Source organism: Cyprinus carpio, chromosome B4 (genome assembly GCF_018340385.1).
Source record: "Cyprinus carpio isolate SPL01 chromosome B4, ASM1834038v1, whole genome shotgun sequence".
NCBI lineage: Eukaryota > Metazoa > Chordata > Actinopteri > Cypriniformes > Cyprinidae > Cyprinus > Cyprinus carpio.
Genome location: NC_056600.1, coordinates 11176946 through 11194039, shown reverse-complemented (window position 1 = coordinate 11194039; position 17094 = coordinate 11176946). Strand labels below are relative to the sequence as shown.

The window sequence follows — 17094 nt, the reverse complement described above, 5'->3', positions numbered from 1 at the left end:
GATCTTAAGGGAGTGATTATCGAATTTTGGTTGTTTTTGTGGTGAAATGTCTTTTCAGTTCTCTGTGAAATGCACATGACGCGTGCGGAAGATATTCGCTGTGGGTCTTCAAAGTATTGTGGTTTTTACCTCACCACGAGGAGTGATGCAATATGTGGCTAACGGGTTGAGTCAAGAGACAAGGAAGAGTAGCTATTGTTTCTTACTTGACAACTACCAGCAGTGTCTTAACACAACGTGACAATCCATTTCTCAATAGACATTGCCTTATACAGCAGAAAACATTCCTTTCCTTTTATCTCTGATTAAAATAAAAAGCAGAAAGTATGTTTTGCTGGTAAAAAAAGAACACCAACTCCAGTTCTTCTGCTCCCTACAAGCACTCTCAAAATATTAGGAATATTCATAATTTTAGCCTACATGTATGGCTGTTGCTTTTGATATGTGTTCCTCTAAACATATTAGTAAATATTTTAAAGATACTACTATTGATTTTGTTATTAACCATTAGCTTACCAAGTCAAGCTTTTGTTTTACTGGGCGGTATGGTACTAAGAATTCATTTGAACTTTACTGTTCTGGCAATGGCTAGTCATAATAATTTTATTATTTAAGATTTATTATTAATAATTTAAATTCAGTGTCACATAATTCTGTAAAGCCAACTACAAATATTAGCAATTTGTTATTAATAAAAATAGAAGTCCGCAACTAAAAAATATATAATAGCTTTAAATAGCTGCTAGTAAGTTAAAGGGTTTTTCATAGCAGGGGTCTTTCTCACGCCATTGGGGGAAGAACTTGTATGTGGGGGATGGTGGTGGTCGTTAGTGATAGGAAGACTGACTCATTTGTGCGAATCGGTTCCTATGAACAGATCATTTCAAACAACCGACACAGCGGCTCTTAAGGTAATTGCGTCATTATGTTGTCTCTGACAGCCTTGCGTAGTTTTTGCATGCTCAAAAAATGTTCCAGTAAAAACATATGTAGGCACATATTTCTTTAGATGTGGCCCTGGACCACAAAACCAGTCATAAGTAGCATGGGTAGGTTATATTTGTAGCAACAGTCAACAATACAGTATATGAGTCAAAATTGTCATTATTTCTTTTATGCCAAAAATCATTAGGATATTAAGTAAAGATCATGTTCCATGAAGATATTTTGTACATTTCCTGCCATGAATGTATCAAAACTTAATTTTTGATTAGTAATATGCATGGCTAAGAACTTCATTTCGCAACTTCGCTTTAAAGGCGATTTTTCTTAATATTTTGATATTTTTTGCACCCTCAGATTCCAGATTTTCAGATTCATCTCAGCCAAATATTGTCCTACCCTAACAAACCATACATCACTGATAATCTTTTTCAGCATTCAGATGATGTATAAACCTCAATTTCAAAAAATGTACCCTTATGACTTTGACGTTTTATGGTAATTAATTTAAGTTTGTAGCAGCCAAGATTCAGCTCGTAAATGTTTAGCAATAATACTATTTTATATGTATAAAAAAGACAGTTTTGCTAATCACATTTTTAAACATATTTACGTAGCACGCCCTGTTTTTATACAGTCTATGAGCACGCCATAGTTGCGACATTTCTGCTATCCCTGTCATGTGAATCAGTTCAACCGATTCATGGAAAAGAACGATTCATTCACAAACCGGACATCGCTAGTGGTCATTGGTGGGCGAGTACACACACACAACTCTTTTCAAGTAAAACAGTGTCCGTGTCCTGTAGAATGCGTGTATATCTTCGTACATTTAGTTTGTGCATAGTTATCGGTCTTCTGTCTTTAGTATATTTGTTCAGTAAACATGACGCTGAAAGTTTTTCGCCTGTTTTAAAGCAAGTTAGAGCGCCGCTGGAGCCATCCGTCGCGAAGAACTTAAATAGAGTGAAATCAAAACAACTGCCCACCGCGACCACACCACACACACCGCGGTAAATCAGATTTGTTTCGTTCATTTTGTTAGTTTGGCGGAATTCACTTAAGTGGCGTTTTAAAAGTTTTGTTTGTTTGTTTGTTTTAAAAGGATGTTTGAATTCTAGTTTTTCACAATATGGGGGGTGGGGGTAATATATAGTAATATTCTATATTTCTGTGACATGCAGTCTGAATTTATGCTGCAGAGATAGCCAGTTTATCTTCTATATTATTCGCATAGGAGGTCAGAAGTACAGGAAACGTCCAACAGTCTGAATCCACATGAAAGTAAAACGATGCGCATGACAACAGCCGGTGTAATTCCACACTGACTCGAAAGTGTTCACACCTAACTTACCTGTTGGTCTCCTGAGTCATTGTCAAGGGAGACCGCTGCCATGTCGAGAACATTGTTGAGATGTTGAGCAACAGACCACAAACTGCCAAATCAAGCCTTTCGCACGCACACCTGTGTTTCAGCTGGTAGGCTCAGATCACAGGCAAAGGGGTTTTTTTTTCCTGAATTTCTGTAACGTTAATTGATTGAACTTATCTCAGGGGAAAAAAATATAATGTTATATATATAATGTCCTCACAAGAATAATAAAACCTGACATTTTTGATATTGTGAGGACCAGCCTGCAGTCCCCATGAGGGGGAAAATGTATTAAAAATAGTAAATGATGTTTATCTGAAAGTGTAACAGTGCAATAAATAAAATAAAATAACTAAAAGTTGTGTAAGGGGTAGGTTTAGGGTTAGGGGATATACAGATATCTGTGAGACCTATTAGATGTGTTTAATATACATTAAATATATTAAAAACATTAAATATATTTAATAGTTATCATGTTATAATTTTATTTAATGTATCTTGCAAAAATGTTAAACTAGAAAATAATTGCAAATAATTAGGGAATAGAAACAGCTCATTTTGTTGGAGATGTAGTTGTGGTTTTGTTTATTTACTAATCCATCATTTTTTTCAGCCAATTTATGTTTTTTTTCTTTGTTGTGATGCCTATAAGATGTAATTAGTAAACAAGTTTGTTTAAAAGATCAAATATCTTGAAATTTTTAGTTTAGCTTGTTACCTTTTTTATTTTTTTCCTATTTAATTTTGACACGTATTGTTGAAATAAATGTGTGTGTATATATATATATATATAAACTAAAAACTCCTTTAAAATTTAGTTTCTGTCATTTTCTGAACAGAGCACCTTCTTTTTGCAGATCGTTTGTTGGAAAAGAAGTGGTGCTCTTATTTACTCCTCAATCTTTTTATCAGCCCTTTTAGGTTTTTTTTTTTTTTTTTTGTCTTTTTCCCCCTTTGTAGTGAGACCTATTAGATAGCTTTTGTTAACTATTATTTTTAATAGTATAATTTAAGTATAATTTAAATTAATTATACTTAAGTTACTTTTAAACAAATGTTAAATGTTTAATTCAAATGTTTTTTTTTATTTATCCATTTTATTACATAAATTATTATGCAAATGATTAGAAAATAAAACATTTTATTACTCATATTTTATACATTATAGACTCACAACTCATAATAAAGCTCATTTCAAAATTCAACATTTTCTATAGGATAAGCATCTCCTTGCACTGACTGTTTGTTGGAAAAGAAGTAGTAGCTAGTTTATTTACTCAGTAAAGCTAAAACTGATCTATTTACAGAGATGTTGCACACAAGGTGAATTCAGCTGGACAGCGAGAGATGATGCAGCTGGCTGTGGTGGCTTGTGGAGACAGACACGGAGAAGCTGTCAACATGCTCAAGACCGCAGCAATGCTCAGCAGCCGAGCCTTGAGATTTCACATCTTTGCAGAGGAGCAGTTACACACCAGCATAAAAACAGCAGTCAGTATGAACCAGTTGTCATTTCTGACATATGCATCCACATCTATGTTGTTTCACAAGAATCTGCATGTTTTTCCAACATTAAAGGGGATACATGTCATTATAAATGGGAAACGTAATGCTAAATTTCTCCAAATCTGTTCTGATGAAAAAACAAACTCATCTACATCTTGTATGGCCTGAGGATTAATATATTTTCAGCAAATTTACATTTTTGGGTGACCTATTCCTTTAATCTGCTACTAAACTATTGAGAAACTGTATAAAGAGATTAAAGATTTACTCTTTTCCAATCCATTTTCCACTTGTACAGCTGGATTCCTGGCCAGCTTTCATCCGAGCAAAATTCAGCTATGTTATTCACCCCATTTCATTCCCCCATGAGAAACATGAAGAGTGGAGTCAGCTTTTCAAGCCATGTGCATCACAGAGACTCTTCTTACCAGTGAGTATTACTGCAATTTAATGTTTAGTTTAAAATAACTACAAATATTTTAAGCAAAAGCTGATTTTTTTGGCTTATGTCATTTAAAAAAGGTTACAGTGACTGCACTAGAAAATGCTCATTTCCTTGTGTAAGATGATAAAAAATCATATTACTCTTTTCTAAAAATAGAAAATTAATTTGCAGTTTCAGTTTGACAAGCTATTTGCAATTTCATCCTCTCTCCAGATGATTCTGAAGGAGGTGGACTCCTTACTCTACGTGGACACCGATGTCCTCTTCCTGCAGCCTGTAGAGCTGATCTGGGACATGTTGACGCACTTTAACTCCACACAGTTAGTAGCCATGGCACCAGAGCATGAGGAGCCGCGGATTGCGTGGTACAGTTGCTTCTCCCGGCATCCGTATTATGGAAAAACTGGAATAAACTCTGGCGCCATGCTGATGAATTTGACCCGGATGAGAATGATACAATTCAAAGTGAGATTAAAGGGCCGGACCTAAACTTTCTTCCTTTATATGAGGGCTGATGTACCTGGACAGAGCTATTCGTGCTCAATCTGGATGTCGCCATCTTGTTTCAAAGGCAAACATGTTTTGGCCAATCATGTGGGCTGCAAATGACACGTGACATTCTATATTACTATATTTACATTTAAAATGTCATTTAGCAGACGCTTTTATCCAAAGCGACTTACAAAGGAGGACAATGGAAGCAATCAAAATCAACAAAAAAGAGCAATGATATATAAGTGCTATAACAAGTCTCAGTTATATAAAATTGCTTTAAAAAGTATGAGAAATATTTAATTAATAATTTTAAAATAAAACAGAAAGTAAAATATTTAATTAATATTTTATATAGATAATAAAAAGATTTAATAATAATAATAATAATATAATATTAAGATATATATTTTTAAGTTTGGGCTTGGTAAGATTTCTAAAAAATATTATGAAAGAAGTCTCTTGTGCTCATCCAGGTTACATTTCAATCAAAAATACAGTAAAAACGGTATTATTGTGAAATATCAGTTCAGTTTAATATAAAAGTTTTCTATTTTAATATATTTAAAAATATAAATTGTTCTTGTGATGGCAATGCTGAATTTTCTTCAGTGTCTTCAGTGTGACATGATCCTTCTGAAATTATTTTAATATGCTGATTTGGTGCTTATTAATTATCGATGTTGAAAACAGTTATGCTACTTATTTAAATACATTTGAGTAAAATGTGTGCACAAGTAAAACATCTGCTCATCTATTAATGACTCCATGTTAATGTTTTTTTTAACATGTAATTACATTTGAGTCCAGAAGAGGGGGGTAAAAGTGTCTTTACTCATTTCAAGCTCTACTCTTTTTCTTTTTATCACTCTGGATGGACAGAATGGCATGACTTCTGTTGGTCTGCACTGGGACGAGCTTCTGATGCCTCTATTACAGAAATACAAGCTTAACATAACCAGGGGTGATCAAGATCTGATCAATATCATCTTTCATTACAATCCAGGTAAGCCTTTTTGGATTTCGTCCACTCCTTTCTGTTTTATTCCCTTTCAAGTCTCTATAACATATGTGTGTGTTCACCCAGAGATGGTATTTACCCTCCCCTGCAACTGGAACTACCGTCCTGACCACTGCATCTATGGCAGCAACTGCATCCTGGCAGAGGAAGAGGGTGTTTTAATGCTACATGGCAACAGAGGAGTGTTTCACAGCAACAAACAGCCAGCCTTCAAGGCTGTGTATGATGCTTTCAAACATGTAAGTTGTATTATTTTATTACTTAGATTTGTTAGTTGCTAGCTTTTACTTTTGTTTGTTTTTTTTCCCCTTTCCATTCCAAAGCTTATAAATCACTCTTTACTTTTTTCTGGCAGTACATATTTGGAGAGGATCTCATAAAATCATTCTTGTTACCCCTGGAGGAGGCGCTGAACAGAACCACTCACACATACTGTGGGAAAGTTAGTAATTTCTTTACCAGAGGACTTGGAATGTCTGCAAGGAAGATCCAGAGAATGCTTCCAGCAGGTGGCTGAGCTGTAATAATCTTGCTGAATAATGACAGAAATGTATTCTCTGAGACAGGATAGGAGCGTCCCTGCTCATCCATTAGAATCTGTGCAATATTAGTAGAATGGTTGAATGATGAAATGTGAATTTAAACTGATAGATATATATATATATATATATATATCCTAGTTAAAGGGACAGTAAAAAAAAACAAATAAAAAGTCATTATTCACCCAAATGTCATTCCAAATTTGAACGACTTAATTTCCAGAAACAAATAAGGTAAATTGTTGTGACTACTACTATGCTTCTTCTGTAGTGCTTTTGAATGTACTGTTTCTTTAAGACTGATATTAAATGTGCTGCAAAAAGGTCAAAGCATAAATTGGGAAATACTTGAAAATGTAAATATCGTATTAATTTTACATAATGTTCATATGAAATAAAAATATATATCACTAATTAGACTTTGTGACCATCACTTTTTATTCCTCACTGAAGAATTACTGGAGAAGGATGAAATATATTAAAGGTATAGTTCACCTAAAAATTCAAATTTGCTGAAAATTTACTTGCCCTCAGGCCATCCAAGATATAGATAAGTTGTTTCTTTCCTGGAACAGATTTTTTTTATAAATGTAGCGTTACATCACTTGCTCACCAGTGGATCCTCTGCAGTGAATGGGTGCCGTCAACTTGAGAACCCAAACAGTTGATAAAAGCATCACAATAATCCACAGGACTCCAGTCCATCAGTTAACGTCTTATGAAAAGCTGCATGTTTGTAAGAAACCAATCCATCATTATGATGTTTTTAACTTAAATAATTATAATCCATAATAATGCTTCCACCATTAAAAAAACTCTTGTATGGCCTGAAGGGTAAGTAAATTTTCAGCTAATTTTATTTTTGGGTGAACTATTCTTTTAAACCTACTATTTTAGAGATAAATAAATCACAGAAAGGATTTAGTACAAGCTACAAAAAGAAAATGTGTTTACATGATTTTTTAGAAATTTACATAAAGTTGGTGGTATTTTTTGAATTTTTGTTTTGATATTTCTGAAATTTTTTTGATATTTTTGTTTAAAATAAGAAAACTCCTGCTTCTAAACTGTTAGAATGTTTTAAAAAAAAAAGAAACTCAACTTTTCTCCACCAGGGAGCAGCAAAGATTCAGGTTTATAGAAAAAAAAAAAAAAAAAAAAAACAGGCAGGTGTCTGAGTGATTACAGTGGCTTTGTTCTGTGATCACAAAACACAACAGAAAATACATCCAAACAATAATTTCTTCATCTCATAACAGACTGAGAAATACTTATTTGCAAAGTGAAAAACTGACGTAATTTAAAACACTGCTAAATTACAGCTCAAATAGTCCTGGGAAGTTCTGTGAGGAGATCAACGATTAAAATATCTTTACTTGGCAACCCTTAAAGCAGTAGATGTTAATGAAACAAGGAAGACCTAACTCATTTATAATATAGAAGCTGACCTGCATACGGTGCATTTCAAACATCAGCAACCTGCACTTGAAGGTCGTAATGACTTCACAGACTACAGAACACGAGGAGGAGACTTATGTCATGTTTCATAGTTACATCTCATGGATCAATGTAGCTGCAAATAATCCATGTCTGGACCACCTGAGGCACAAGAGCTGATTTACAAGGATGTGCAGGTCAAAGGCTAGACCTGATAGAACAATAATGAGGGCCTGTAGGTGGTCATCCTCTTGTATCTGACAACCAGGATGATGATCTATATTCCAACATTAAAGAGGAAAAATATTGTGGGGAGTTGTCTGTATCACGTTTCATCAATTCACTGCTTTCATGAAAATAAATACAGTATTACAAGCAGCACTGCAAAATAATGTTTTTAAAAAAGTGCTACTACTATTAAAAATCAATCAATAAAAATTCAAAAGGAAAACGTTTGCCTTGAATATCATTCTGTGAAGTTTTATGTTAACTGATCTTCTGATATTATGATACGGATTTCTTTATTTCTTTATATATATAGGACCTTAATTTATTACAAAAGACTAATAGGATTTGAATAATTCTATTATTATTATTATTACTACTACTACTACTACTACTACTACTACTTATATTTTAACATTTTGATTGGAGAAAAAAAAAATAGACAAGTTAACAATTTGACAAATTTTTTCCTGGAAATGAAGTTTTGGAATGATATTTGGGTGAATAAATAATTATTTTATTTCATTTATATATTTAATTTGATTTATTTATTAAAAATTAGCAATAATACTTCGTAAATGACAGCAGGGGACACTGCAAGAAAGGCATAAACACTCAAAAGTTTATGACATTGTGATGAAAACTATGAATTTCATGATTTAAACCTAAAAAAAAAAGTTTAATACTAATATATGTGTATTACTAATATACTGAGATATCAGAAGTGATGTGACCCAGTTCATGTTAAATTAACCTTTTTAAAAACAAAAAACACTATTTATTGGTGTCTCCTTTCATAGCGTGCCATTATACTTTTTACATCCGTTCATTCTTATCACTTCAGTTCATGGACAGTAGATAAACATTGAGTCTAAAACAAAAAATCTGTGGGTCTATTGTCCATTTCCTCGTGTGTGTCCTCCTTTGAACCCTGCCAGTCTGAATCAGCCCCTCGTTTACAATAGGTCCTCTATTTTTGCTTTCCTTTCCATCATTTCTCCCTTTGACAATGTTTACCTCAAGTGGCAGCAAATAGAGGTTTTTTCAGCTCGACAGAAAAGCAGCCTGAGGTTTGGTGAAAGAGACCTTATCTCTCATTCCTATTTCCCCCCAGTGAGCTTTTCAATTAGGTAATTACAGTCATGTGAAAGAAGACTCGGCAGAGCGCCCCGCTGCATTGTGGGAGCACCTGTCCCCCACAGACGCCAATTACCTGGCACGTGAACCATCCCCATTGTGTGGGTCCGAGTCTGCAGGAAGTGCAAACCCTGCCAATGCGGCGTCTAATCAATGGGCAAGCGGTGGCTGTGAAACAGGTACACAGGAAGAGAAATAAATGAGCAGGCTGCTTTTCTCATTTATTTATGCATTTGTATTCCGATTGGAAGCGCACAAACACAAAGTAAAGCTTAGAAACACATTGCAGGACTCAACATTAGACTATGAATTTAATCACAACATTCCCTTTGCTATGGGCATTTTGGGGTGTCATATTCTTCACTCAAAAAAAATAAATAAAATAAATTTCCTTTACCTTCATGTCATTCCAAACCTGTATGCGTTTCTTTCTTCTGTGGGACACAAGACAATATTTGAAAAATGTTCACATAATTCAGTGTGGTGCAATATTTTTTGAACTCAGTTTACTGAAGTGTTGGTTTGCCAAATATGGATTGAAGTATCAATACATTCAACATCCAAATACATTTTAGTTAGTTGTATAATTTTTTTTGGCACTCCTAGTCTCTACAAATAATAATAATAAAAAAAAATGCAACTAAAATAATTACAATGAATTACATTTCATAATTCCTGTCATTTTTGGATCCCAGTTTTTTTTTAAGTAACAAACAAATTTACATTACTCTTCCAGCTGTCCACAGTTTACTGAATAAAAATATTGTTTTATTAAATTTCTGCCTGGTAAAATATTTTAGAGCTTGGCTTAACTAGAATGAATATTCATAAAAAGAAAAAGAAAAAGAAAGAAAAGAAAATAATACTTGTAAAATTAGACCACTTCAAATATCCAAGTTTTCCAAGACTGCATGAAGGAACTTCATGTGGTTCTTCATGGGAAACACCGTTAAGTAAAATTAGAAATATCTTTTAGTTGTTTTAGCTCATTTTAATCCTTGTTTTGTCTTATTTTAATGTCTTATAATTCTAAGTCATCTTGCAGGCCCTTTAAAGGTTTGCTGGGGCCCCTTTATCGTGAACCACCATAAAATGAAAAAAAAAAAAAAAAAATTACTAAAACCAGTATTTGTTGACAACTTTCTGGCTTGCCAAGGTGTTAATTTGCATGCATTTAATTACTTCATAAGCATTTTCTTCATGCAAACAGGTAGGACAACAACAAAAGGTATGCGAAATAACACATGCTTGCATATCATTTATATTAATCAAACAACAACACTGAAAAAAAAAAGTGTCATAAGCCTATAGATCATAGAAATTATTCACACCAAAGATCTACTTACTTTGGTGAAACACTGGCCAGATCAGGTTGGAAGACCACCAAACCAGCTTAAGAAGGTGCTTTTTTTTGACCGAATACCCTTTGAAGCTTTAATAAGTCATTTAAAAATCAAAAGGCCCTGAAAGTAAATCTTCTGCATCTGCATTTTTCATTAAAATAATTTTCGTTGGACCACTTAACTTTTACTTCTTAATTCAAAAAAGTAATCAGTTTACTTGTTGTAATCTGAAACTAGCAAAAGGAAAGCTTTAAAGTGAATTCAATACAAAAACAAAGAGCAAAGACTCACCGAACAGTGCATGCAAAAAATAAAATAAAAATAAATGAACAGATTATAAATAGAGCTAATTTAGACTAAACGAGACCTGAGTGGACACATCATCATGAGGGGAACAAGAAACAACCGACTATGAACAGACAAACAACCAAAATTCAAAATAAGACAAGACAAATCAACCTGCATCTCTTACTGCAGAAAACACCCAGAAACCAAAAGAAATACATCAGCGATGAAGCCATTTCCTGTGATACGTCTCACAAATGTCATTTTATTCATCACTCTGCTACTGAATATATGTGCTTATGGTGACCTGAATAGACATCTCTTCTCTCTTACTGTATGTGAAGCAAGAGACGCCTTCTGTCTCCCAAGTGAGCCAATTTACGCTCAAGTCCACTTCATTGTGTGCTGCAGCGATTCAGTTTTAACTTTTTTTTCTTGATAAAGAAGCCCAGGGAGCTGGATGCACATGTCTGCAGGGTTAGATGGCAGGAAAATCTCATTTAGGAAATGAGAGTGAAACCCAACCTATGGGCTTCAAAGTGGCAAAACATGTCAGTCAGCTGGCCATAGGGTGATTCAAATCATTATTTAAATGTATGTCAATGAAGAGAACATACTGGTGGGAGATTAAAAGTCTGCAACAAACCCGCCTTTACATTTGTTATATTACACTAATGGATTTTTTATTTATTTTTGTTGTTGATAAAGGAGAGGACAATTCATTTAAATACTAAGAGTAAATATTGGTGCTGTGGTTGGTATGGTACCCGAGCAGAGGAAAATACCAAGGACATCTTCAGGGACACAGACACACTTTGATCTGAGTTAAAGCTGAAAGGCACTAGGTTTGACAGGTTATATAACTTTCATTTTTGTGACTTGGTTTGTGACTGACTGTGTGCTGGGGCTGGGAGAATGGAAGAGGAAAGAGAGAGAAAAATTGACCCAATGAACATGATTAAAATGAAAAAATGAAATTGCAGCTAAACAATGTTAATGGGTTATGAATAAAAATGTGATGTTCACACCCTTGTTAAATGTAATCAGAATGTAAAGTTATATTTTGTTACATTAATGGTAATTTCCCACCATTTTCTAACACATTTTTGCCCTTTGCAAGTTTATATAAAGGTGTAGTTTATAATTTACATTTATAACCACTTAATTTAAAGGAAAAAAATGACAAAAATTTATTTGTTTTTTTTTATATATATTAGTGGAATAAATTTATTTAATAATTAATAAATATATAAATTAAAAAATTATTTAATGAGTTTTTATGTTATATAATTTTTTTTTTTTTTTTTGTTTTTTTTTTACTTAGTACTATTATTTTTTATTATGCATAAATATTCAATTTAATCACTCCATTATTATGAGCTCATAAAACCTGAAAAAATTGTCTATTTTTATTATAATTCTTTTTAAAATTATTTTTAACTAAATGGAACAAAGCTGTAACTAGGGCAGCAACCTTTCAAAAGTCAATTTTTTTAAATCTTATTTATCCCTAAATGGTACACATTAGCACAGTGCTGCCCAACTGACAGCTGTTGTACCATTTTTCTGAGAGTGAGGCATATCACATCACAGGACACTACAATCACCTTCCCAAACATCATCTACCCAATTGGTTTTCAAACCATTAAACCTTAAATGCACTTTGGTAAAAGCAACATCATTTAAACTCAGTGAAGCGAATGGTGTAATGAACACAAAGTATAATCATGTTTGATTTCAGCTGTGGATCCATGTGAGGGGTGCACAGGTTCAAAAAGTGCTGCGCTTGCCAAAACGGCGAGCATTCGCGTGATTCATAGGATCATTTAAAAGAAAAAAACCCACTGTAAATGTACACGTGCTCTCATAGTGACTCAGACCCTTTCCATCTTCACGTTAGGCAAAGGTAATTAAACTGTCACTTTTGTGTTTCAAAAATGCAGCAGTCACCACATTCCCCTAACGTCGAGGAATATCTGTCATTTGCAATGACTTCTGAATGGTTCATTTCCTTTTCTGAACCTTTGATTTGTGCGAAGACCCGTGTCAATAAAGCACCCCCTCCCCTCACGCTCTTTCACATCGCTGCTGATGTTGTCTCAAAATGAACATCTCCAATTAGACACAAGCAATCATTCATTTGATGACTTACTGTTTACATTCATTGTCACAATCTGCGCGAGACAATTCGTCGTACCTTGTGAGAAATCTAACGCTTAATCACTGTATGAGAAAAATTACACCTATGCGTTTATGCTGATAAACTCATTTTTGAACTGTGAGCTCACAATCAAATTTAAGATTAGACAGATTAAAAACAGATAAAACCGCAAACTGAATCATAAAAAACGGCAAGAATAATGAATTCACTGTCATTCTAATTACACTTGAGTTAGCAGCTAGCGCTAGCTTAGCTTTGTATTTAGATCTTTTGTTCCTCAATACGATTGACTCAAGCACACAAACAAAAACATGAGACTTGAGGGGATTTCTGTGTTCATTTGTGCCGGGATACGAAGCCTAAATGGCTTGCGTAGGCCTTTGTTTCCATACCGTACGCTACTGTGCTACTGTCTCCCCCTCATTAAATTAGAAATGAATAGGAAACAATTGAGCTATAATTGATAGGCCTCTCCGTTCGTTCTCCTCACAGACTCTTTATCAGCCACGTAGTGACAAAAATCACAATGGCTGTCTTTTCTGCCACCTTTTCAGTTCATTCAGGCTTGGACTGGTACCATTGTTCTGGCCTGGGCCTGATAAGGCACCGATAATGTTAACCGGTTATCGCATTTGCAGAAAAGAGGGCAAAATAAAAGACTCAAGACAGCCGGCGAATTAGCGACTTTGATGAATCGTCGGTTTGAACAAGAGAGATTAGCATACTGATTGGACTGATTATTTGTAATTACAGTTGGAAGTGAAAGCGGGCCGTGCCGGATAGCACTCGTTTCTGTTCCAAGCAACTGAAATTGTGAGCTTTGCAATGACGTTGAATTAATCTTTCTTATCCTCCTTGCCAGGTTAAAATTATTGCAAATCAGGGTTTTTGTTTGAAAAATTGAATTGTGAAATGGCAGCAGACGGTTTTTCCTGAGTACATACTTCAGGGGCTTCTCCGGGGTGGACACATGGCAGCATCTTGAGATATGCGATAAGGGAAATCTACATGAATTTGGGCAAGTGTTGTCACCCGAGGTATAGCGAGTGTCCTTCAAAGCCATCTGCTAGCATTTGCACCAATTAATTTGTCCTTCACAGGATGTGTTGGTAAAGGCAGGGGAATACAGATCCTTACAGATGCTGAACACAGGACAGTCTCGATGCTTGGGGGGATGCTATGCGCCGTCTAGAGAATATTGAGACACCTAGCAATATTAATCAATCATGATAGTGCATGAAGTTGTTTTGAAGAAAGAGACACTCAAGCTGAGGTAAAAAACTGGGCCTTCAGCATTGGGTACATTTGCATAATATTACATTTCTTTCACAGCTGACTAGCAGCAATCATTTATTTGTACATTCTAGATGATTGATGTTTAGTTGAGGATGTCAATTGAAATCACAGCCCCTATCATCTCAGATACCACAAGGGAAACTGGCCAAGAGCATTATCATATATCACATTCTGTAAACAAGCTCTGCCTGTAGCACAAACTAGTGCAGATTGCATCTCCAGGATCCATTTATAGACACTTCCATCTCCACTGCTTCAAAAGAACCACGACAGATGACACTAGAGACAATAGAAAGAGGAAAATCAAGCCTGCCGTTCAACTTGCAAGTTGTTGGAAAAGCTCTGCTTTCCATTGGGATTTGGGAGACATTTGTTTATAAGGTGCAATTCTGGCATCTGAAATGCACATTAGTAACAGCATTCTAACATGTTTTTAATCCATGACATTAATTAAATGTAAAATGCAATCACATTAAACTCATTTGGAATTATGGTGGTTGACATTATGGTTGATATTTGGCATTATACAACATTAAGATCTGAATTTAGAATAGCATACTACTCTTATTATTTACGTCATGTCTTCGAGCCGATCTCATGAAGATGTGCATCAGTTGCACAATTTTATTTTTGTATTTTTCGTGCTATTTATATGCAGAAACAGACTTTGGCGTGCATATGATACACACATGTTTGACGTGCATATAATATTCAGTTTTTGCGTGCATATGATACGCACCTACCCCACACCCCTAAACCTACCAATTGCGTATCATGTGCACACCAAAGTTAATTTTTGCATAAAAATAGTACACCAAATAGAAATAGAATTCATGAAACATTCATGAGATCGGGTTGTGTCTTCGTGTGACAGAAATAGTAAAAGTCAGAGCCGATCCTCCCTATACACAAAGTATGTAAGCTTACCCCGAAACACCAGGGGGCCCCCTTGCTCTCAAAGATGATTTAATTTTAGTTTTGTTTATGTCATAATGCAGTGCGCTGTCTGCCTTTCTACATAAAATAATTAGGCAAATCATGTAATGTAAATGTCATACAGTGTCTTACTCGAGACAAAAAAAAAAACTTGTTTAAAGCTTACGAGCCGTGGGAGAGACACAGTTTCTCAAGTGCTTTCCATGAGCACGATTCAGGACGGAGTGAACACTGACAAAGGCATTTCATTTATTAATAACTCGTCAACCAACCAACCAACCCCCCCGGCTACTGTTTTTATGAATGAGTCATTGAATCATTTACTCAACCTATTTGTTCAAAACACTTATTCATTTAGGGTGCTTTCACACTTGGTTCGCTTGACTGCTCTAAACCCGTGTGCTTTCCCCTCCCCCTGCCCCCGCTGGACTGCGTTCATATTATGTTATTTGGGTCCGAACCGTGGTTCATTTGCATCATCAAGCCAGCAGCTGTTTATCCCGTTGCTTAGTAACGGTGACGCAGGAGAAGGCGGCAAATGCATAACATTGCTCTCTGCACTAACGCACAGATCAGAGTATACATTCATGCAACCGCACACACATACCCTAGTTCTCAATCTTTGTATCTAGGTCTTGCTATATTTGCCCAGTTTTGCTTTCCACAGCACTTTTTCTGAATAATTGCTCCCTTTCGAGTTATGAGCTACTCCCAGCAAATGCACTGGTTCTTAGAAAGAAAGATTCAGCGTATTGAGGTCAGAATAAGTCTAGAGATTACGTCTATGCAGATACATGATTACATTTCTGCATTTATAATAGCTGCAATGAGACTCAGATGTGTAAAACACCCAAGAACCTTTCATACGTCACAAGTCCTTGTTTTGTTTTTAGAGAACAGCTGGCACATCATCTTAATATTGCAGTGCATTACAGGCTGTCCTTCTCATTTACTCTAATAAATTGAGCAGAAGGTTAAGCGGAAGTCCAAAATAACTCACACCTCAACCCTTAGGTCAACCAGTTTACAAGACACCTCCTTTCATGACAGCCTGAGGTCATGAAACATTATCATGATATTAAACAATCTCTGCTTACATGCTTTTAATACATTATCTAATAATAAAGTGAGCATGTAAATAGACTCATCTTGCCTCAGGCCAATAATGAACCAGCGTCTATTCCGAACAAGCTGCAGGTATCAATTACGTGGTGCATTTACTAGCTTGACAGAAAAGATTCTCATTTGATAATGAACAAACTAGACGGCACATAGAAACACAATCACTTTACAAGCTAGATAAGAGAAGAACATTTTATAAAGGATTTGAGTAGGTGGAATAATGAATTGAGAAAAAAATGCAGATAGTCACATGGAAGGTGATTTGAAGCATGATCCACTAAAACAACCCATAGAACTTACCTATATTTGAGTATGATGGAAGATCTGCATTCCCTCAATTCATTTTCTCTCCATTGCCAGTCCCAAAATAGAGCAGTTGGCAACTAGGTGCAGCAACACACCTGATTCTTAGTGTGGCCTAAATTCTTCTTCCTCACTTGGTCTTACTTTTTTTTTTTTTCTCAAATGGTGCTAGAACTTTCTCAGAATTAACTTAACTTTTTGCAGCCAATTTTGCAATTACTTTTAATGAACAAAATAAAAACCAGTGCTCCTCAAGATCACACAAGTTCTTAGCAGACTGGTGCAGCCCATCACATTAACTGTTTGATGTTTAATGACATCACAATTTGGGCAAATTAGAGCATTCTGGGAAATGAAGTGTTCTTCCAACACATCAAAAATGGCCATAAAATGATTCACAGGTTATATACAAATTTTTGTAGATTATATTCACCCCGTGTGTTGTGTATATGATAACATTTATCATAACTTTGTCATGAAAATATTTTTTTTAAATAGTAAAAATTAAATGTTAAGATGGGTGCACACTGTA

At 35.0% G+C, this 17094-nt stretch overlaps 1 protein-coding gene and 1 long non-coding RNA gene across 5 annotated transcripts; one reads left to right on the top strand and one right to left on the bottom strand.

Moving 5' to 3' along the window:
- The first annotated feature begins 1457 nt into the window (after window positions 1-1457).
- On the top strand, window positions 1458-6747 carry gxylt1b (glucoside xylosyltransferase 1b). 4 transcript variants are annotated; one of them, XM_042721977.1, is made up of 7 exons: window positions 1458-1694; window positions 3622-3805; window positions 4119-4250; window positions 4479-4730; window positions 5640-5763; window positions 5845-6017; window positions 6134-6745. In XM_042721977.1, the coding sequence occupies exons 2-7, from the start codon at window positions 3662-3664 to the stop codon at window positions 6293-6295; spliced, it is 987 nt and encodes a 328-aa protein (XP_042577911.1). In that variant the 5' UTR covers window positions 1458-1694; window positions 3622-3661; the 3' UTR covers window positions 6296-6745. The 4 variants fall into 4 exon arrangements, with proteins under 4 accessions (XP_042577911.1, XP_042577908.1, XP_042577910.1 ...); XM_042721974.1 differs by lacking the exon at window positions 1458-1694 and adding an exon at window positions 1701-1955 and having other exon boundaries at window positions 6134-6747; XM_042721976.1 differs by lacking the exon at window positions 1458-1694 and adding an exon at window positions 1821-2421.
- A 1886-nt stretch (window positions 6748-8633) lies between these two features.
- Window positions 8634-16837, bottom strand: LOC122137264. The gene is made up of 3 exons (XR_006154720.1): window positions 16560-16837; window positions 9514-9550; window positions 8634-9284 (listed from the first exon to the last, which is right to left on the bottom strand). It is a non-coding gene; the product is annotated as an uncharacterized LOC122137264 (long non-coding RNA).
- Between the last annotated feature and the right edge of the window lie 257 nt (window positions 16838-17094).